Source organism: Glandiceps talaboti, chromosome 20, assembly GCF_964340395.1.
Source record: "Glandiceps talaboti chromosome 20, keGlaTala1.1, whole genome shotgun sequence".
Classification (NCBI taxonomy): domain Eukaryota; kingdom Metazoa; phylum Hemichordata; class Enteropneusta; family Spengelidae; genus Glandiceps; species Glandiceps talaboti.
The window spans coordinates 13,624,477-13,648,874 of NC_135568.1; the positions used below are offsets into that span (position 1 = coordinate 13,624,477).

Consider the following 24,398-nt stretch of genomic DNA (forward strand, 5'->3'; position numbering starts at 1 on the left):
ACTCTTGGAACCTTGAACAAAATATTCTCCGTTGTCATTATAATGTTGTCAGAAGTTGTTGTTAAAATGCTTCGAAATTTTTTTCCTGTCAGAAAAGCATATTATAGAATTGATTGTTTGATTTCTCTTTCCTCCACACAGTGCTGGACCAAAACCAAGTGTTCTAAAGTTACTCCCGCCCAAGTTAGATTCTCCGGTAAAAGAGAAAGAAAAGGCTACAACAACCTTCAGTACAACTTTGCCCCTCGCAAGACTGTTAAAAGAGAGGGGCATCTCCTCAATAACACCTCCTCAAACATCAGAAAGTGAGTCAGAAAAAACTGACAAAGAAAAGACATTGATACATACACCAAGAGTAGCACCCCTTCTGCCACCCCCAACCACCACCCCCGGGACAAGTGGAATCATCCAACGCAATGTTATCATGTCTGCGCCAAGGATAAGCACAGGTACATCTATGCCAAGGATAGGCGCAGTTACTGGTACGTCTTCATCAAGTTTAGGTGCACCTATAATGATGACGACGTCAAGTATTGGACCGCCAAAGTTCAGTCTTGTGGACAAAATCAAAGGTATGGGTATGTCGCATACAATGATGACGCACTCGACAATGAGCACGCAAGTGACGTCCTCGGTATCCACAAATCCATTACTCAAGAGGGATGATAGCACGACTACATCTAGTAGTACACACGCAATCAGCGGACCCATGGCAGTCTTGTCTGGAAATCTTGCTGCCTTGCGATCAATAAGGAAAGGTGGACCAATCTTGTAACTACCTATAAATAATAGTTGCACCCATTTGAATACTGGATGGAACAGTCTATTATTTGTTGGATGTGGGGGACACAGTGCAGTTGGAATGAGTTCTACTGTTTGTTTTTTATGAAAGACTACTGGACTTGACTATATTGATTGGGTTTTGACCCAAAAACAATGTTGACATTTGGCTGTTTTAAACAGTCCTAAACTCTCTTAGCATTGTGAGAACTAGAGAGTAAAATGCTGCTGAGTAGCGCACCCACGCTAACATGCAAATTATAGACAAAAACATTACTCAGTAACTCCTGGAACACGTCTGCTATTCCTGCTTTTGATAAAGCGCTAAAAAGTACTGCATTTGAAAGATTACTTTTTCAGAAACACAACAAATTTCGGCATGCTCTGTCTTTGACTGTCTCATGATTGCATGAATGAAAAAAATAAACAAATTTGCTGCAATCTTGCCACCCCTGTTACTTAACACAATGGGATAACCTGGCAACAGAAACTAAAGAACATACCAAAACATGGGGGGGATGTAAGGTGAAATATTGTGTTTGATAAATTTAAAGATTAACAAATATTGAAACCAAAATTGCAAAAACACAACTCAAAATGTGTTGCTTTGATATTACAAATGAAAGTACTGTCCTAAAGATACTTACAAATTGCAGCAAAATTGGCAAAATCTTGTTTAGGGATCTTTTTCTGAAAACTACGAAGTCAAAAATACAACCATTGTCACTCTTAATTCCCAAATTGCTTCTATCTAGACAATAGTTTATTTGTACCGAGCATTTGAAAGATCTTAAGATGGGGCAGACAAGTGATATGTAAAAAAATCAGTTCTGATGTTAAAAATATTGCATAATACTTGGCATGCACTGACAGACATACCAAGTAAAATACAATGTCGTTATAACGTCAGAGTTGATTTTTTTGGTCTCTAGATGGAAATGTGAAGGAATATATCAAAAGGATGGTGAACTGCTGGTACATTGTTGACCAGATCGAAGCAACCAGAACTGAAGAGTTGCAATACTTGTGCTTTATGTTAAGCTTGATATATTTTCTTTCCTTTTTTTCGCATCCATGTGCCAAAGCTATATGTGCAATCGTACTAGTTTTGTATAAACAATGCTTTCCCTTCCTAGGTTTTGCTTTACAAGTTGTTTTCACAGCTTCGTGCATAGCTTACTTTCCTTTTTTAACCACTTTCGTCCAAAATTCTTTAGTCTCAGAAATCTCTTTTACACAAGTTAATAACGTACAGGGAAAGCTGTTTGTGTTTGTGTGCAAAAAAGATTTACAGAATTGTCTATGATTTGCTGCATTTCGTATCCGTTTGTGTGCTTCGAATTTTCTGAGAATATATCAAAGAATCTGTCTGAAATGGGTCACTTTTTAACAAGAAAAAATTTAGTTATTTAATTTCGGTAATTGCGAGTTTATTGATGATAAGTTTATTGAAAATCTTGAATTTTTTATGTCTTTGGATGAACATTTTTTGTAGAAGGAAAAGTTTGCATAACTTTAACGTAAGACTGAAAATAGTTTGCAGTGGATGTTATGCAAATAAACTTTCCCGCCACAAAAATTTGTCAATTTTTTAGAAAGTTCCAGATTTTCACTTTATTTTGAAAAGTTCAAGTCAGTTATCTTCAGTCTTGTGAAAAGAAAAACAATGTACTTTTGCATGACAAATATTTATCAATTCATAACTGATGACAAAAACAGGGTTTTTAGAGCAATTTTTTGTAAAAATTTCATACAAAAGAAATCCAGTGCAATCTTCGTATATGTTGGTGTTCTCCTTAGACCATAAGAGTGGAGAGAGGTTCATTCCTTATTATAATCAAAGCAAACTTAAACATATTTACAAAAAAATCTTTTGGTATGTTATGCATATTTCATTTGTAAACTGAAATTTTATGCAAATTTCATTCATAAGACTGACATTTTATGCAAATTTCACACTTATGTCTGAAATTTTATGCAGATTTCTTGGTACGACTGAAATTTATGCAAATTAACTGAAATTGTATGCAAATTCTAAGGAGAACACTGCACATCATACTGTAACTAAGGTAACCAAATGTTTCTTCCCACCAAAAGTTACAAACTCATATCAGAATGTATTTTACAGAATGTCTGAAATTTGGAAGGAATATATGTTTCTTGATATGTAAAATTACTACAATTATTTATGGATGTCTTTCAAAATTGGGATCATTTGTATTTTTGAAGTTAAACCATTGGTGCCAGAAACGTTGTATGTTCGAAAAATAGGGAAGTCAACATATATAACGCTACCTGACCCAAGTGGTTCGAATCAAGCAACATTGACAGTGGCCAGATTTTGTTGACATGGTGATTTTCACTCGGCCAATATCAAGTTTCATATCATTTAAAATAAGTTTATTCCATTTGAAACATTTATGAAAAACAAGTGAATTTACAAACTTTACCCCTTTAAATAGGTTTTAGGCAAAATACGTTTATTATGGAAAATAGTAAAAAGACTTTTTTGGGAGAGGAACTACTGCCATGATAAAAACCAATAGATTTGCAAGATTCTTTCTGATTTGTCCATTCATAGTCATGTGATATATATTTCTATGAATTTAACCAATCAGAAGAAGTCTTATAGATGTGCCAGATTGACTGACAAGATTGTTTCTGATTTGTCCATTCATAGTCATGTGATACATATTTCTATGAATTTTACCAATCAGACGGAGTCTTGTTCATGTCTAGGTCATGAATAAGTGATAGGAATAGTTATTTGTAGATAGAAATGTTAAATTATGTCTCAGCTAGGTTTATGATTTAGATGTAACAAAGGTGAGAACATTAGAAAATGAAACATTTTATTGAAAATTTGTTATAAAGTGTGCCGAAGACTGGGATGCCACAGTGCAGCTCACCCCCAATTCATTTCAAAATGGAATAATCCTAAACAAGGTTCAAACTACTTTGTAGATGCAGGGGTGGCAAGCTGAAAGTAGTCTGTATCTAGAGTTACGGGCAGAGAAAGATAGAAATTTCATATTCAGGAAAAATAACATCAACAGCAGATGTAGTCAGCTTACTGTTGTCAAGATCAAGCATATAGACCAATCAGCAGAGTGCTCTTAGTCATGTGACTTGCAGACATTTGCATAACTATCAGGTGACCACAGATCAGATATCTGATTGGGCAGATAAAGTAATATATATGCATAGTCTACAAATGACACCACAATGGGTCTAAGTTTATAAATTTTGTAAAAAGAAAAAATTTCTGCATGTATAAATTGTATATAATTTGAGCTGCTTGCACCAAAGTTTCTTTTACATCCTTTGCTTTAAATTTTATGTGAAATATGTGTTATGCTGCTTCAAGAATCCGTACGGTTTCTGTGTTTTAAGAGTAAACCGAAAATCAATGTTCATGTATGCATATTCTTAGCCTAATATTTTGAATGCAATATTCCCTGTTTTTATTAATCAAGTTCCCATTCCCAAGGAAATCAGAAATCACCAAATTTTTAAAAGTGTGATTTGACATTTTCAGCTCAAAAGTTGTCGCTGAATGCACAAATTGTGTAAATATTAGAGGTTATATATAGATGTGCGTGTGTATTTGTGCATTTTGCAGAGTCTAAAAGCTCAAAATTTTGTCCTCAAACAAAAAAAAAGTACAGCCTTCAGCTGCAAGCTAAATTAAAATGTCAAACATTAAAGGGCCACAGTCAAGAAATCTACGCCTTTTTTTTGCATTTTAGTTTTGTGTGAAAAGCTATTTACATTACTGATATATTATTTTATTACATTACTTGTTTCGTTATTTTGTTTTATTTTGTTATTATTTTACTTTTAAAAAACTTTTGTTTATAATGCTGGTTACCAGCATAATTCAACTCTCATTCATAATTATGAGTAAAGTGTTTGATGACGTAATATTTGTAGAGTAAATTCATTACGTTATGATACATTTTTAAAGGGTAAAAATTGTCAGACGTGTATTTTTTAGAAAAATGAAAGTATGTCATGATGTCATATTTTAGAGTGAAAAAAATTATGTCACGTGACATTTTGTTATCAATGAAAAATTGTCATGAGACAATGTTTTAGAGTACAAAGAAACGTGATTAGGTAATTTCTTAGAGTGAAAAAATGATGTCATCAAATCATAATGATGATTACAGAGGAGAATTATGCAGGTACTTCTGAAAAAATCATCAGTAAATGACTAGCTCTGTGTGACCTAATAGAATACATCAAGTCATTTCTCAACATTGTATGAATAACTTGTGACTAATCAGTCATTACAAACCATACCTCGTTGTTTTAAATGATATTATATCAGCAAGTAGTCTTTCACACAAACAATTACAGCAAAAACGTAAAACCAAAAAGTGCTGGAGGTGTGTACCTTTAAACCGATGTATTTCCATTTTTCGCTATTGTTATATTATTAGGCCTAAACCTGGATTCAAATTGTACCTATGTCTGCTCCACTTGTATGGTGCTGTCTGTCACCTTTGAACTTTGTAATAACAACTAATTTCTGAAAAATGTGGGACACCAAGCCAATAAACAAGGAAATGCTTATGAGATATGTTTGTTTGTGTTTTCTTCTTCCTCTCTCTCCATTACCCTCCACAACCCCATTCCATCCTCCCCTGTCCTCCCAAGGAAGTTTGTACCGTAGTCTGTTTCTCAACATCCATTGCAGCTCTTTCTCATATACTTCTACAAAATGTTACTTTACTTTCAGCCACAATTTCGAGGTGTTTTCAGCAAGAGACAAAGTCCAAAAAGAGGAATACTAAATTAGCTGCTACCTTGTGATAGTGAATTATATAGTTATATTCTATTCATTCAAGTATCACCAAAGACAAATGTTCAATTAAACTTTATTTAGAGAGAAAAAAATACATTCAAATCACAGTACACTTGCAATTACGTACTGGAAAAGCAAAAATGGGAAAATGTGAAGTGAAGGAATCGCCACAGTCCCTCTATCACTGTGAATCACCAAATGGTCTCTCATCACGAACACCTAAGATAGAAAAGAAAGCAATGCTCAATCAGACGTTGAGGGCGCACGTCGGATTGCAATCAACATGTTAACAGCAGCCATTCGTCTCTCTCTCTCTCTCTCTCTCTCTCTCTCTCTCTCTCTCTCTCTCTCTCTCTCTCTCTCTCTCTCCCGTCGCCGAATATCGATTTATAACGTAAAAGTTCTTTTTCCATCATCTTGATTACATTTCAGACTATTCACCGTCCACCTAATTTATATCAAAATCCAGAAGCCAATCACGCCGTAGTATAAGTACGATAGACAACTCGTTCGGTAGGGTTATGTGCCAAAAACTCGTAGGCTAACCTTCCCGAACTCGTTGACTATATATTACTTAACAATTCAAAACAGCAATACACTACATATTCAATATGCCTACTGAAGATCACGTAATTTATGAACTGTGTTCTTAACTAAGCTTAAATATACCACACTGATGCAAATTTGATATAATCCTCTCTCTGTCGCTACATGTAACAGCTGCTTCCGTTTGTGATGATGTGCCTGTTATGCCGTCACGCTCTTGCAACAAGTGTTCCGTATCATCAAAGACGTGATTTCATTGGTTTTTAATTGTTCAGTCAGGAAACGTCATATACTGGGGACAAATCTGCAATTTTATTTGAAGGGGATCAAAATAGAGTACGAGATCAAAATATTGTTTATTGGCGTAGAAAAACAATCACATCGGTGGTATGGCGTTCCCTTTAAGGAGAACTCGGAGACTAGTGCAGTATGGGATGCGCATTTTTGTCTTTTTGATCGTGGTCACGGGAATAGCTACGTTGATCGGACACATGTACATGCTGAACGATGACTACGCCAACGAGTTGTCGGAAAAGAGACTGAACGACCTGATTTCAAAAGCGAAAGAAGAGCGAACATTTGAAGATGTGAAGCGAGAAATGGAGCAAGCATTGGACTTCGAATGGCCTACATCGACAGTACAAACAAACATGCAGACAGAAGGATTCTTTGAAGACATGGTAACGTTTTATCAAATAATCATTTTTTTACAGACAGAAAAGAGGAAACGTATGCCGTGATATGTAATACTGGCGACACGTTGCTTGTCACATGGTTGTATACCACAGAATAACAACAAACAGCTTTGACAATTGTCCAAACATAGTATGCAAAGGTTGATAGAATTTAAATAAACGTAACATAAAACATTTTGAATTTTTAAATGTCATTTTAAAAAAATTAAAATCCTTTGCAGTGACACGAACTACATAGATACACACAGATTTTAAGCCTATTGTGGTCAATGCGGAAGTACAGCGCAGATGTTACTATATTAAATATGGGTATTTACTTTTAGATTCGACCCTGCAGGTCTGTATAGTATCACCGGTAATATAGGTATACATTTCAAAATTAAGACATGATGATGGATGTGTATTAAGTTTTGAGAAATCGATTATTATGTCATTATTTAATAATTTATCAAAGTAATACGTATGTTGAAGAATAATCAACATGTTTCGACAGAAACAATAACAGATATAACATTTTGTTATTCATTTATTACTACCAAACCAAAGTGACTATAGCGTTTCAATCAGGCGGTATTTATTACATCTCACACAACATTTTTTTTGCTACAAATTACACAAGCAAACTACAGGCACTGATAGTAAACACGCACATGAATGTTACATTTTATCTCACTGTGAACACAAATAAACAGTTCTGTGTTTGAATCTTCCTTATTTCATCCGACAGTGATGTTGATTTGTGTTCACAGTGGGGTAAAATGTACCATTTTGTATGCTTGAGCGCTATCAGAGTCTGTATTTTGTGTTTATGCAATTTGTAACAAAAATGTTGTGAAAGGTGTAAAAAATTGTGTTGCCTAATTGAAACTGTATAGCCACTCAGATTTGCTAGTATATATGTATATTTTATATTTGACATCATGTCATTTGGGAATGGTATTTACAGCCACGACCACTGTCCTGTCTAAAGTACACTCTGCACAGCCGTTGATTTTTTCCGCCTTTGAAAACACTGCTCAGTGAGAATTTGGTTACAGTGCCTGGTTATGAGTCTTTAGTAATTGTGTGAGTAAGCTTATGTCAGATTACGGCAACATATTGTTTTGACTAAAGTGATAATCAATCATGGGTACTAGACATAACACTATACAAGAAACAGTTGGCTATATTCATTCTTAGAAGTCAACCTCTGTCGACCTCAACATATCAACCAATAGCAACGTTTACCAACCTGTGCTAACACTCCAAATATACTGGGTTTTTCTATCTTAAAATCGAGAAATCCCTATTTTTTTAAAATATATTTTATTTGAAATTAAGCATTTTCGCGCTTCACCCTCCTGTTGTTTGTTTATGATTGGTTGATGGCAATATTCTCTGTCCTCACAATATACCTTAGCAAATACTTCAGATGATTAAGGCTGTCTCCCTGAGAATAATTCGAGCCGAAAAATTGTTGAAATAAAATTATGAATACATGTATTTATAAATCGTGGACGAAAGATCACATTGAGCTCCGATTGCTGTTTCGTTCCACTTTATGGGTATGTACAACTGAGAGGGCTCACTTGCTAGTATTCTGTTTAAAAGAAGAAAACTTCTTACTGAGAGCAGTTGAACAACAGGCTCCGCCCAGTGTCTACACACTGATGTGCTAACACGGCATGGTTGCTACATTGTTGCATATCAAGTTATTGTATGCACCCCCCCCCCGAGTGACAGTTTTGACACTGTCAATAATCAAACCAGCCAAAAATTGGCTAGATCTAAATTTAGATAGATCTCTCATGTCAAACCCATAACATATAGACACTGTTGTGTCTATAATGAAATCTTGATCGATTAAACCATGTCTATTATTGTTACATTGTAACTTTCTGTCTATAACACATACATTTATCACTGACAACATGTTACAAATATTTTCAAGGGCAATTCACCAAGTGGCATAGTCAAAGAAATAATGAAGTCATTAGTCCAATTATATTAAGTGATGTGCATTGAATACAACAGAGATATTGGGTGTACTTGGGAAAGCAATGATGAACACAAACGTAGGTTACATACATACATATATATATACAGACAGACAGACAGACAGACTGACTGACAGACTTACTTACTGACTGACAGACAGACAGACAGACAGACAGACAGACAGACAGACAAACAGACTGACTCATTGACTGACTGGCTGGTTGGTTGGCATGCTGGTTGGCTGACTGGCTGGCTTATTGGCTGACTAACTGACTGATCTAACCAAAATCAACACTCTTGATCAATACACTCGATATTTGTCAATTTTTTTGAACCCACACATATCATGTATCCTTTGTAAAAGAATAATCATTCATTCAAATCGGCAGGATTGTACTTATTGATCAGTTTTACTTGCGCCCTTCGCACTCCTTCATAATCAAAACTTATCTATCAACACATGACAATTAAAAGATCCCTTAAATTCAAATAAAGTAGATAGAGGCAAAGAATCAGACACTGGAATACAGCTCATCATAATCGTTGCATTACCATGATTTATTAACAGTCATTCAAACACCACAAAGTCGTCCATGTGAGACCAGCCACTTAGTTTAATCCTTTAGCATGTCAATGGTAATGCATACTAATGAGGCTAATTTGCATAATACGCATAGCAAGATTATAGTGGTTATTATGGATATCAATGATCTTTTCGACTTTTTACGGTGAAAAATTATAGGCCATGCATACTTAAAATAATTCTTGTTTGTTTTCTTTTTTCAAGACTGGATAAGTATTTAGCCTGTAGTGAAAATTGTACTGTACGATTTTTTTTATCAAGTTTATTTGAAAACAGCATTATTATCACCATGTCACATTCAATAGAACAACAAAATAAAAACTTTTTATACTTTTCAAAGAAATTGTGGTAAAAAGTGGTAATTTGTTTGTGCTCTGAAGTCGTGTACCAAACTATTACGTAAGGAACAACACTCGGAACAGATGTGTAAGTGTTTGGATTTGGAACTATTCGGGTTATCAAGGTTACCAAGCTGTTTCTTACTAATATGTATGTATCTTCTCAATACAGGAACAATTTGGAGATGAGGAAACTCAGACTTTTCAAGATGAACTAGAAGAGAAGACAACCGATTTTGACGATGTTGCTGACACCGAAATGACAGGCAAACTCTTGGACGATGAGTTGAACGAGTGGTTTGGCATAACGACAACAACAGGGGTATATATGCTAATAATGGCATAATTATACAAATCTGGGTTTAAAGATCTCTTAGTTTTTCTCTGTTCACTACCAATTTCCCAAAGTACTGAATGAGGGAAGGAAGGAAGGAGGGAGGGAGCAAGGAGGGAAGAGAGTAGGAAACTAAGGAACCAACTAAAATATTATAAATTTCCTTATAATTGAAATGAATTATTGAGTCAACTTATTTTAGGAATGGGCTAATATTTCGTAAAAGGACACCGTATTACGTGGCTTCTATTTTTAATGAGATATTTTGCATGATTAATTATTTGTTTTGCAATTAGATAATATCTTAAGAATACAAACAGTAAATTTATTTCATATAATTTGAAACATAGATTGATGATAGTGTCCTATAAAGCTTCAATGTTGACGCACCTTTTAGGGTTAATGAGTCATTTTTGGTTCATACTATATCTTAAGAATGCAGGCTTTTGCATTTCGTACAATTGGAAACATAGCTTGGTGATAACGAAACACAATGTTCTATACAGCTTGTGGGCATAGCTTTTAAATTAGTGAGTCATTTACATAATTATTGACTTTAAAAAGATTCTTTTAAAGAGGATATAGTGATGACATCATGATATATGTTCTACAGACATGATGGTCATCCCTGCATAATATCTTAATCATTTGCTTAATTAGTGACAAATACCAACTTTGGGATATATCACGTAAGGTAGTTCAGAGGTATACACAACATAGAGGCTATAGTAATGACACCATTATATAATTACATTCTACAATTGCAAATATGATAGGCCCTATTTGCATATTATACTAATTTGCATAACACATTATGTTTACTAATTAGGAAAGATTAATATTATTAGCTTTGGATTTAGAATTAATTATGTTGGTCATATTGCCTTCATGGCAATGCAGTTAATATTGATTATGATTTCTAAGCAGTAAAATTTTATCTTCGGATTCTATCGAGAGGGGGCGCTGTATTCATTCTGTCACACTTTAATGGTATTGCAATTTCATGTATAGACAAATCATGTGTCCAAACAACAATCACAACTTCATGATGCTCTTTTATCCTCACTGAAGACATTCAGTTTGCATCTGGTTAAGTCTTCTTCTTTTCAAGGAACCTGTATCAACTGTAGTTACAGACTACGATGGCATTGAGCATGATGACTATGGAGATGAGAAAACCACCACAGTCGTGGACACTACCATCGCATCGACCACAGTGATGACGTCATCGATGACGACAACCGAAGCAACAACAACTGTTACAATGCCCTTTGAGATAACAACCGTGGCAACGTCAACGGGAGACGACTTCACAGATACCTATGTTAATGAAGATGAACCAAGTAGTATTCAAGAGGTATGTACAAAACTTTGAAAATTCCTGATACAGTACAAAGCGTAAGGCCAGTGTAGGAAATGAAACGCCATGATTTTCACAAGAAAGATCTCATAAATTCAAGTAGTTTTTTTTTCAGTTTTCTTACTTTCTGTTTATCAAAATTAGATCGACCCTAGATGCTTTGAATAAAACAATGAAACAACGCCCTCTATGGCTGTATCAAAAAATAACATGTCATTAATGCGCTAACCTGGGTTGCCCAGACTCTCGCCGTTGAGGACATGCCCCCAAAGGCGAGATTCTGGGTGATGCCCTCAACGGCGAGAGTAACCCAGACTTGTACTAATGACTGTAATGACTGTGAGACTGATAGTAAGATGGTGATGTATCTGGGTGAAAATGATTTTATATCGCTGTCATGAAGTTTTGTACTTTGATAAATCATAATGGTTTATCATTCTATCAGTCTGATTTTAATTGCCATTTCTACATTATATTTCAAATTCTCCCCAATAACATATTAAAGTGGCCATATGGATGACGATTGGGTATTTATTTTGGATTTTTAATTTATAAAACTATTTTATCGTAGCTTCCTACTTGAAAAACCAACATGACACAACATATACCAAGTCCGTGTTTGTAGTTCAATGAACTGCAAAAGCATAATAAATGTGTAAAATGTTTGTTATTGTACGTAATAACAAACATTTTCATATATTTTTTTGCTTTTTGCATGTACTAAATGACAAAGACAGACTTAGACAATGTTGTTTCAAATTGACTTTTCAAGTAGGATTCCATGATAAAATTGTTTCATAAATTCAAAATTCAAAATAAATACCCAATCCTCATCCATATGGCCACTTTAAAACCTGCAGAATAGTTAAAACAATTCAATATGTAATAAAATAACCCTTGTCTCATATAAATGCACAGTGATCCCACTGGATCCCACTAAAATAAAAAAAATAATTCAATCATTCTTTCATTGCTATGGAAACGATTATTTTTGAAATCATAAAACCAATTTGTGTGCCCTCAAAATTTCATTAGATGGAAATATATTTTTGAATGAATATAATTTTACTCACTGTGATATCTAACAAGCTGTGTTGACCGAAACATTAAATTTACGCACAGCTGGACTGAAATCCGTCAAAATTAGACAAACCATCTCGTCAAATGATAATCGGATCTAAATTTACAACGTAGAAAACGTTTCATTGCACGGATTATAGATAATATGAAGCTCCGATATTTGTCACACAGATGTGGCGATTTGTAGACTTAAGTACCATTATTGCCTTTTGTTTGTTTGTTTTTCCTCCAGTATAATTTTCCATAAGCATTAATGCAAGTTCACTTGCCCAGTCACAATCGTGATTTGCTTTACACAGTCGTGGACATTTTCAGATTGTAAACATCCTTGTTTTGTATTTGCTTTAATTGTCCATCGCAAAATTCACCAAATTCGTGTGTCCGCCAACCTGTAGCCTGCTAAACACCCAGTAGCTATTTTTCAGCCTTGACTATTACAGTGAATTTCAAAATACCATGCAGCTTTTCTGTTTGATACAACCACGCAGAAACCAACACAAATCTGGTGTGGCACATGCCACACTTCAATAGCAAGATCACATTTAGTCTAAATGAAATATACCATTTAAATGTATTGTAACTCCATGCAGACATTCGGGCGCCAATGTTTTGTTTGTATCAAACATCCAATGAAGGGCGCGTAAATGTCCTTTGTGGTGTTCACTTGATGTCTGTATGTTGGCATGTGTAGTTCATTTCACTTTAGACAAAATGTAGCAAGAAACTGTATTCATTTAATCTTGCTATCATAAAGTGTAGCATGTTCGGTTTGTTGTTGGTGTCTGCATGGTTGTATCAAACAGAAAAGCTGCACGGTAATGTGAAATTCACTGTATTTTTGATCATGATTGTATTTCCTCCAACAAAATCTGCAAGCAACGAAGAGGTTGTTTACCCAGTTAGTCGCAGTAGGGACTTTCTGTCCCGTTTGGCGACTTGTACCTTTAAATATAAATTTTCTATTAGTCATGATCACATCCGAACAAAACTCACAGGCAATTGTACAGTTAATTTGCCAAATTACAACAAGGGGCTGGCTGTACAGATCAGATATGGTAATGTCAAGGTTTAGTCATCAATAAAATCTTTATTTATATTCATTGGTTTTTCCTCCAGCAAACTCGCAGGCAACGGAGAGGTCATTAGCTGACAGGAAGGACATGTTTTCCAGATGTGGCAACTTATAGACTTAGTATGAGTTTTATTTGTATACTTCAGTTGTCACCACTAAGTGCAAAAACCCACAGGCTATGACCCAGTTCATTTGCCAAGCTTCCAACGCGGGCACATATATGGCAAGACCGAAATACAATATATATTGTTTTTTATTTATTTTACCTCCAGCAAAGCCCAGAGGCAACAGAGAGTTCATTTGCTGAGTCAGAACAGATCGAGTCTAAGATTTCAGAATCAAATGTCTATGACGAAGACTGGGAGTATTCTTTCGATCAAGAAACCGCGAGTACAGATGCCTATTATGACGCCCTCACCGACCAAATGACTACAACGGTACAAAATATTAAAGTCCCACAGCCTGTAGCTAAGGGATTTGATGGTCACTTTTGTTCCATAATGAAATATACTTATATTATAGAAAATTGAACCATTACAAAAAAAGATTTATCAGCTTGGTAGATCAAATGAAGTACACAATATATTATAACGCACACAGTTCAAATGTAATTGAGAAACGGGTACGTGAAGCAGGAAACTTTAAAGAAAAGAATATGCAAATAGTATGTAAATTACCTGATTGTGTACATGTACAGTGTAATAATAAGTCAAAATTTATTGCCTAAAAATGAGAAAATTTACACTTTAAAAAAGTTGTTACAGTCACCAGAAAGTCTGTTGAACAAGTACACTTACTGGTTTGCATTATCCAACACGAAGGTGTGAGAAAAATATAATATTCTTCACGACCTTGAAAAAAAAATTGCAACTTCAGAACAGCATAAGTATGTTATTGTGCAATGTTTTCAAAATCTATAATTATGCTTGCCAAAATATCTTCCCATCTCTCATTGGTAGGACGTTACGCAGATGATGTTCACCTACAACTCACGATCACCGGGGGATGACCGCCAACTTGAAGTTAATTACGACGAAGATGAACAGGAAGACGACACGATGGATGATGTGGAGTATCCAAAGGATGAAAACGATGACGAGGTAAACTACCCACAAACTGATGACGTCATGGAAGATGAGTACGATGACGAGAGAGAGGAAGACACTTATGATAATGGGGAAGATTACGAAGAGTATGAAAGTGTAAGTTGAATGTTTTTTTCAATCGTTACAGAACTGTTTGGAAACAGAGGTGAGACTAATTTTGATTACATTGTCAGGAGTTTCTTTTTGTTCGCCCAGCTGGCTTCAACATTGTGTAGCAATCTCCAAGAGATGTGAAGCAACTGATAGTATGTACTTCCCATAATGCCTCGCCCCATGTACAGTACAGCAGACCTCCTCTGATCACGATTTCCCAATTTTGAAGAGATCATTCCATTGAAATAATGTATATACGTTCCCTATAATGCAATTTCATTTCTTTGGCAGAGTGAGCATAATGTCAGATTTAAATAATTAAGTGACTGGTTGATTTATTGCCAACTTATTTTCTACTGTAGGAAGAACAACAAGAGACAGAACAGGAGCAATCTGAGGAAGACGAGGCTCCATTGTGGCAAGCGCCCCCTGTCGCAGAACCCATAACAAATTTTTCGTCTAACATCGTACAGCGCCCTCAATATATTTTACCAGTATTTCGTGGTATTGGGCAAGGACCCAATAACCAGTACCTCGCATTCAAGGCGGTCGTCCTGTACGCCATGATGCACAATAAAACAGTTGTTTTGCCGCCATTTTTTAACCATCACCGTATAACGGAGGATGACGTCAGAACGTTCGAGGAAACTTTCAACTCAAACTTGCTAGGGGGCATTGTACGAGTAGCTACCCTTGACGAGTTCAGAAGAGACTGTCACAATAAAGTTGACGCTGTACTTTACACAAAACCTTGTGTAAATCCTCATTCGTGTTACTTTGATTCTATTTATCGGACTATGATTCCAATTTTTGAAATTTTAACAGGGATAAAATTTCCGTCAAAAGAAAGTTTCGAAGATGGGGACGAAACAAAAATGCCAATAACCATGTTGCCAACGGACCCTGCAATCTTCACACACGAATCAATTTATGACTATCTGTACAGGATTAAGGATTCATTCAGGACAGACTCTGAATGCGCCGCCATGTTTTATCCTTTCCCGTTTATGAAACTCATGATGAGGGCATATAGCAATGATATCTATATGAAATTGGAGCAACATCTAGCGAGGGCGCTGTATATAAGAAAAATGGCCGACCATTTCATCCGAACCACGATGGAAAACCGACCATTTATGGCTGTGCACTGGAGACTAAATTATGATTTCAAAATAGTTTGGTGAGTAAGTCAAGTTCCTTTAGAATGAATTATACAGTCGACTGAGTCTATATTTTTTTTTTGAAGTGTGTACCTAGATTTTTTGTTAGATAAGTGAGTGAAATTTGTTACCAATTTGAAAGAAAAAATGAAACAGTTTAAAAATTAAGGCTCATATTTAAATATGAGGATTTCTTTTTTGTAGTTATCAAAAATGTGAAACATTATTTAAAAAGTAAAAAAAAATGTAGTAATAAGTAAGATACAAAATATAAATGTGAATTTATGAAGTGGATTTAGAGGTAAATTCAATAAATTTGCCCTGTTCATGAAAAATGAAGAAATCAGCATTTTAAAAGGAAGAGGAAGGCACTATAGATCCCCAGACGCAGTTTGTTGAAATCTTTTAATTGAAATGATGAATGTACCCGAAATTGGGTCATGATTTCGGCTTCTGGTAACCGGGAGAAAAAAACAACCTTAGTGCGTACATGGTAAGGCAAGTGCAGAAATGATATAAAATGACTATATAAACATAAAAATGATAATTTGACTTTACAGGTGTGGTCGCCGTGTGGAGTGTCGTTGGGGTTGTCAATATATCTACAAACGAAATTCTTCAGAAGAAATTACGTCCTATTTTGTAAACATTATGCAAGCATTTAATCTTAGTGCTATTTACTTCGCATCGCCACCTATGCAAAGGGTAACTATTTAGTATTCAATATTCCTTGAATGATATTAACCCTTGCTTTATAATAATGCCACAAATCACTGTTCGTATAACGCATATTATCATGTACACAGACTTTCATGGGCGCCATCTTGAGGAATTGCGCCCTCATTCAATACGGTCTAAAATACTTTTGTTTTTTAGTCGTGAACCATCGAGATTTCGAAAGTGGCAAGAAAGTTTCAGTAAGACAGGTAAACATGTAAAATCAAGACTTTGATTTTATTAAAAGTTGAGCTTTCAAGTAACCATGGTAATAATGTGAAATTCTGAAGAAAATTATTGATGAGATATATAAAGAGAGTTTTGTAATCTGTATAACTGTTCTTTTTCCATCTTGTTTGATCTATACAAGCAATGTATGTGTTCTTGTTTGTATTCTATAGCAAAGGGTTTGGGATAACGTGCGAACAAAAATTCCCTATGCATTTAACTCAACAAACCTACTATCAGGACTGCGGGATCTGGATGTTCCGGAACTGACGTCACCATTAGAAGACGACAATTACATCATTTCCCTTATCGAGCAAGAACTATGTTATCGTAAGTTTTCGTCATTTTATATAATAATTGAATCGTGTACAGTACACACTTGCAATTTTTTTGCGCTGTAATCACATGTAACCTATTTTACACGTCGACAAGGTAAAAGGACAAATTAGAAATGTTTGAGTTTCTTAGATATGTCACTATCACTTGATATATGAACAGAGTTAAGTTTATTAAAACAGCAATCTGTCAACTACCGTAACGAAACAAATTATGAGAAAAAAGTCGTGATCTTCGAAAGATTAGAGAAGCCTGCTTGGAGTCTGCAAGTTACCAGGTCGAGCATCGAGGTCTTTGTTTCTCCTGTAAGTATTTCCATACTAAAGTATTCTATTGCTTTGCCGTACATCTAAAGACACCATATAATTACTTGTCCGTAACTAAGATATCGCATCATATCTCAAAGTCGTAAACCACCACCCTCTTTTACGACACCGTCCAAGTCGCATGCGCAGTCTCGCGGAAGAAATAACAGCTCTGATTTGCGAAAATAATCATATAATATTTTGTATTTTAATTTTCCCCACAGGGGCATCTATGTTTATTGGAACGGCTGTCTCTACGTGGTCCTACATGGTGGAACAGCAGAGAATTGGAAGGGGTACTTTATTTATGCCAGATGTCTTCGGTGACCCGGATGGAAAATGTAGATAGTCGTAGGTCGTCGTAACAGTTTAGAAAGACTTTTTTAATAACTGTCCTTAAAAATTATTCTCTTTTTTCACTTTTATTTCCGTTTTTCCGTTTTGATTTGACCAGTTCTTTCGAAGGCTATGATATCCAACAACACGCATGAAGAAATACTTTTTTATACAATGGATTTGCATGAAGTAAAATTGCATTTGGTATAAGGTCCACAATTTTTGCAGTTTTCTTCAGCTAAATTTAATTAAACTTTAGACAGATCACTGTCATACTTGTGGGATCTAGTTCTATCCCTGTCACTCCCTGTCTGATCACTCGATCTATTTCAAAGAGACTTCAAAGTTTAAATACTATATTTGTTGTTCATCACGGTGACAACAAAACAAGGTAATGTTCTACAAGAAGTGCAAACAAATTAAACCCAAAAACATTTTAGTCCGAATTACGACTTTAATATTGTAATACGTGTGTATGTCTCAGCGACTTAAAGTTAGTGTCTTGGACTTGGGTAGATCCTATTCTAAACTTACCCAACTTGCGACATACGTATAGGGCTATACCATACAATACTTTGATTCTATTTTCTACGTCATAAGACTACATACCATAGTTTGCTATTGACTTGGTACAAATTATAGACATCAAAAAACTCCTTACCATAGATGACATTTCTAGATAGAGCCACAAAGTACAACTGATCGCTGTTGCTGCCTTACGATAACGTCCTCCAAACCACACACACACAAAGAAATATCTATCTCAACTAACCAACCAATTCAAACATACCCACCTACCTACCTACCTACATACCCACCTACCTACCTACCTACCCCCCACACGCCCACACATACATACATACATACATACATACATACATACATACATACATACATACATACTACCGACCGACAGACGAACATAATGCTTCGGCGAGTATTTGATAATAATTTATCAATAACATAGAATAAAAACAGTCAATATGTAAGTAGAAGGGCCGTCGCTAGGTGAAATTTTACAGGTATGTTTTTATCTTAACTTGATCAAAACAAAATCAATATCTCAAAATTCATTTAACAATTTGTTTTCGCCGTTATTCAAAGAATTGCTGTGCAACCGAACTATACACGTCACATTTTGTGATATGTATTCTGATTTTTTTTTATTACGGTGACATGGAACAGGGTGTCCTTGTGTACATAGTAACACACTTTGTTGATACTCTACATGAATAAATTGTACACATATATGGACTTTGGTATAGATTATATCTCTATTGGTTATTTTCAGTTGAATACTCCTGCCATTATTTTGTATTTTTGAAGTGACAAAGACTTCATGAATAAAATCTATATCAGGCTATGTTATCCATGCATAGATACAGGTAAATTGGTGTGTGTGTGTGTGTGTGTGTGTGTGTGTGTGTGTGTGTGTGTGTGAGTGTGTGTGTGTGTGTGTGTGTGTGTGTGTGTGCGTGCGCGTGTGTGCAATACATATATAAAATGAAAGAACGAAGTCGTCTTCTTTCATTATATCGTTATAAATAAATAAATAAATAAATATATATATATATATATATATATATATATATATATATATATGTGTGTGTGTGTGTGTGTGTGTGTGCGTGCGCGTGTGTGCAATACATATATAAAATGAAAGAACGAAGTCGTCTTCTTTCATTATATCGTTATAAATAAATAAATAAATAAATAAATAAATATATATATATATATATATATATATATATATGTGTGTGTGTGTGTGTGTGTGTGAGTGTGTGTGAATATATATAAATATATATTTAGTTTTGGTATAAGGTCCAGAATTTTTGCAGTTTTCCAAAACTATTACACTCTGACACTGCGGTATAGAGCACTGTCTTAGCAGATTGATACTCACCGAGTTATATATATATATATATATATATATATATATATATATATATATATATATATATATATATATATATATATATATATATATATATATATATATATATATATATATATATATATATATATATATATATATAGATATATATATATATATATATATATATATAGATATATGTTTTAAATTTCAGACTTACAGAAAGTAAAGAGTAAATTACTCTTGCTTGCTTTGTTTATGATATGGGATGTCAACTTCTTTAGGAAAGGAAACAATCAATGATGTTTCTCAGTATACGTACTAGTAAAGTTTTCACAATCAAAAAACTATTTTAACACAGTATATGAACTCCTCGAGTTATGGTAACCTGTCTTTCAGTTTACAAAAATAATAAATATCCTTAACACCGAACTAATAAACTTGATCAACAATGATTCCCATGCGTTAGAGAGATATAATGCACAATTTACTGGTGGTGTGATTAGTCTCAGCCCATAAAAAAAGTAGATCTCGCCATATGGAGATCGTGTGATTACAAGTTCTAGAGTAGAATAAAAATGGGCGTCTTGATGATTTGATGATACAATGTTATATGGGGTTAGACACTTGAACGGACTCTGTATGTATTGACGTTTTTGACTTATATAATCATGCTGCACATATAGTACTTCGAATTCGTATCTTACTTATGAATTATCATTGTAATTCTTATTAAAGGTACGATGAAACGCACGTGACTCTAATAGGGAACTTGCAAACCCGCCATGTTGAATGTTGCCCCATGGAAAATGTGATAATAATTAATAATTAGTATTGTAAACAATGTTGAGACATTGTTTGTAACCACAAATAATCAATTCATAGTTACCCTGACCATTGTGGGAGGTTTTTTTCATCGGTAGCTCCAGATTAGGTATTACGATAACCACAGAAAATCCTATAGTCCTTTGGTATCCGAGCATGCTCAGTTTGGATTGCAAGTTCCCTATTGTGAAGTGAAAAAATATACATCTGTAAATTCCGACACGCTGAATGAAATCAAATGAAGCCTGTAAAAGATTGAATATCATTTCTTCTCTTTTTGCGACAAACACTTTTTCCAATATTTGTCTTGGCCATGGCCAATATAGGTGGTCTCATCAGTACAGGGGTTTTGTCAATACGAGTGGCTAGACGGCGTGTAATGACGAGACACTTACGGTACGGGTGGAACAATTATTGGGGAACGACACATGTTTACCGTTGTAAAAAAAAATAGTTTGTAAAATTATAAGTGGTATGCATAATAAAAATAGCACAGCCTCAATCCAAAAATTATACTACATTCTTTCACCGATACGAACAGAGCTATGGCCGTGCACCTCTATCCTGGGACAGTGTCAAAGGTCATGGGTTTATTTATGTATCATGCATATGCATAATACAACAAATAGAAAAAATGACAATAGATGTTATTCCCAAAGTTTTTCTCCGTTCAGCCATGGAAAAAGGTCCCGAGTATTTTCCGGCTGAATGGAGAAAAATATTGGACAATAACATAATTGTACCAGCACCAATAATATCAAAGAAAAACTGGGGAATTAGTTGCAATTTCCATATTTCGAACACAGCAGAACCAGTGACGTAGACACGGGTTGTCGTGACCAGACCAGAGTGTATATTCCATATTTTGTGTTCAACTTGGTTCATGCATGGTATAATATATTGAGTATTGGTGTGTCGTTGAAAATATTAACTAATAGGTTGGGGATATTTGTGCACCACGGCTTAGATAATAATCTATAATCTCCGATGACACAAAGAGATAACCGAAAGTTAAATCATACAGCATCAGATTCAAACCTTTGCAGTTGATTTCACACGCAGTGCACATTTAAAGCATACGATCGCCAAAAGAACTCGTTCGACTTAAATGAAAGGAAGTATCTTCAGGCATTAACATACAAAAGCCGATTTACCATATATGACCCGAGACAACTGTACCTCAGGTAGGTCAAGCCTGTCCTTGTGTCTTTCACAAGTTAATAATTGCAATCTAATTATGCAAACTATGCACCGACTTGTACAAGAACATGACATCTATAAAGACTTTCGTCTGGTCAAGAGTGTTGGAATGCGGGCAGATTTAAACCCGAATAAAAACTTCAATTTTGACTTCTTAATCCGGCGATGAAACAATCAATGTCTACAATTTACTTACGTTATCTTCTATAGAAAACTATTCCAGGGCAAAGTAGGGGAAATCCCTGTTTTTATATCACATTAGATATTCCTGGAATTCATAAAAGTGTGAGCATGCGTGGTGTAAAGCATCAGTGCCAGTCCTTTTGACGATTCGCGCAAACATTCGGAAACCAGTGATTCGGAACGATAACAACAGTATATCCACGTCAAACTACCGACCCACTGCAGTAACTTTCATTTGTATGGTCCGTACGTTACAGTCACCTTTGGTTGGGAAAGTAACACAGGCTGAAGACATTGATCAGGTTAGGATATTCACACAATTCTGTATCACATGTATGTAAAGTTATTACGTCATTGCTGATAATTTGGAGCTATATGATGATGTTATCATTATGATATTCTCACTATACTCTCGATTACATACTCTAAATGGTCAGACACAGAGATAAATGGAAACGCTCCGCCTTTTTATTACGTCTTATAGAACAATTCTACTGTCTGTAACAATACTAGCTAACTACAGTCCAGTGTAACGAGATCGAACACATTTTCGAAAGTGTCCATACTAAATATTGACATCTGTCGTATAAGAAAAGTAATCTGAAGATGTTTAATTAACGTGACATTGAAGTGATCTGAAATAGATTTTTAAAAATCATATTTACAATTTGTTAGACAGATATACACCAATGAAAATGATATGTTTTGTTTTTTGAAGGACTTGTCTACTAGCTAGCTCCATTAGCGTGTATTCTCTAAATGCAGACTTGGCAGCAATACAGCCAAATTGGCTGAACATATGAATTCATAAATGGTAGAGCTATATGTGTTCCTTCCTTTTGTGTTGTAACACTTATAATTTCATTTCCATTATGATAGTCTGATTATTTTTAGTTATTTTTCATACCAAATCGACCCCTGAATGTGACATTAGAACAACTGTTCTTTATTATACATACAGTGAGTTTGCAATTTTTTAACTTGTGAAAGACACAATGGACAGGCTTGACCTCCCTAAGGTACAGTTGTCTCAGGTCACATAAGGTAAATGGGCTTTTGTTACATCAATGCCTGAAGATACAACCTTTCATTTATGTCGAACGAGTTCAGCGATCGCATGTTTTAAAATGTGTACTGCATGTGAAATCAACTGCGGAAGTCTAAATCTGATGCTTTATGATTTAACTTTCGGTTATCTCTTTGTGTCATCGGAGATTGTAGATTATTGTCTTAGCCGTGATGCACAAATATCCCCAACCTATACGTTAATATTTTCAACGACACACCAATACTCAATATATTATACCATGCACGAACCAAGTTGAACAACAAATATGGAATATATACCCTGGTCTTCTATTTCACGACAACACGTGCTGCTTTTGAGTCAAAACGTTAAAAATTACAATTACATTCCCCAATTTTTCTTTGAAATTACTGGCACTGGTATAATTATGTTATTCTCCAATATTTTCCTTCATTCAGCCGGAAAATACTTGTGACCTAAAAGTTGTCATTACGAGTCGTTAGACTAGTTATAACAAAGGCCTCTTAGGTCACCCGTATTTGCCATAGCTGAAAGCAGAAAAATATTGGGGAGTGACGTCTAATTAACATTTATTTATTTCTTGTATTATACATATGCATGATACATAAATAAACCCAAGAGCTATGACCTTTGACACTGTCCCAGGATAGAGGTGCACGGCCATAGCTTTGCTTGTATCGGTGAAAGAATACATTGTAATTTTGGAGGAGACATTGGGGCTTTACCATTTGTTATTTTGTATACCACTTCAAATAATTAAAGTAAAAAAATAATATTATAAACTAAAATTTGAACAACGGAAAAAGGCAAAATGAATGGTCGTTGAGACTTATACTAAAGCATAATCACTATGTAAGTACAGTATTATGCTATGCTGAACTTACATGTTTGTATTTACTAGCTGCAACTGGAGCGATTTTTTTTTTATTTTTATGTATAATTTTAGATATAATAACTTACTCGTAATATTGTAGGCCCTAAACAGTATTGAATTACTTGTGGGTAAATGTATTTTTACGACAGTGCACATAGTATGGTACAATAAATTCAATCAAATTGGTTATTGGATCAGCGCCCCCCCCCATCCACACATGCGATCACAAATTCAACCTGTTGCTGTTTAATGTATGGATGCAATTGACCCCTGATTAACATGTAAAATGTCCAGTAATTGGTATTTTAACGTGGCTATATGGATGAGGATTTGGTTCTTATTTATTAATTTATTAAACACTTTTATCATGGAATCCTGCCTGAACAAAGCAATATGATTGACTCAATACACTGAGAAAAGCTACAAAATATGTGTAAAACGTTTGTTATTGTACGTACGCATTTATTAATCTTTTGCAATTTATTGAGTTACAAACAAGGACTTGGCATACGTTGTTTCGCATTGATATTTCAGGTAAG

General features: G+C 34.8%; 2 protein-coding genes across 4 annotated transcripts in view; both read left to right on the plus strand.

The window, feature by feature from the left end:
- Positions 1 to 5,355, plus strand: part of LOC144450471 (trafficking kinesin-binding protein 1-like) — a 60,543-nt gene extending 55,188 nt beyond the window's left edge. For 2 of the 3 annotated variants that reach the window (XM_078141087.1, XM_078141085.1), the window contains exon 14: positions 142 to 5,355. In XM_078141087.1, the coding sequence (XP_077997213.1) occupies positions 142 to 775 (634 nt within the window). In that variant the 3' untranslated portion in view covers positions 776 to 5,355. The remainder of the gene's footprint in view (positions 1 to 141) is intronic. The other variant, XM_078141086.1, reaches the window with a different exon arrangement.
- A 1,119-nt stretch (positions 5,356 to 6,474) lies between these two features.
- On the plus strand, positions 6,475 to 17,876 carry LOC144450576 (uncharacterized). Its single transcript, XM_078141218.1, has 9 exons — positions 6,475 to 6,816; positions 9,902 to 10,051; positions 11,175 to 11,420; positions 13,848 to 14,012; positions 14,535 to 14,777; positions 15,137 to 15,954; positions 16,495 to 16,639; positions 17,053 to 17,209; positions 17,745 to 17,876. Exons 1-9 carry the CDS (start codon positions 6,526 to 6,528, stop codon positions 17,867 to 17,869), a joined length of 2,340 nt encoding a protein of 779 aa, XP_077997344.1. The 5' UTR covers positions 6,475 to 6,525; the 3' UTR covers positions 17,870 to 17,876.
- Positions 17,877 to 24,398: the final 6,522 nt, after the last annotated feature.

Bases quoted from the DNA above. Each gene is read 5' to 3' on its own strand.
- LOC144450576 (XM_078141218.1), top strand. From the start codon at position 6,526: ATGGCGTTCCCTTTAAGGAGAACTCGGAGACTAGTGCAGTATGGGATG. The intron at 14,013-14,534 runs GTACAAAATATT...TCTCATTGGTAG, and splicing joins CCGACCAAATGACTACAACG to GACGTTACGCAGATGATGTT. The intron at 15,955-16,494 runs GTGAGTAAGTCA...TTGACTTTACAG, and splicing joins TATGATTTCAAAATAGTTTG to GTGTGGTCGCCGTGTGGAGT.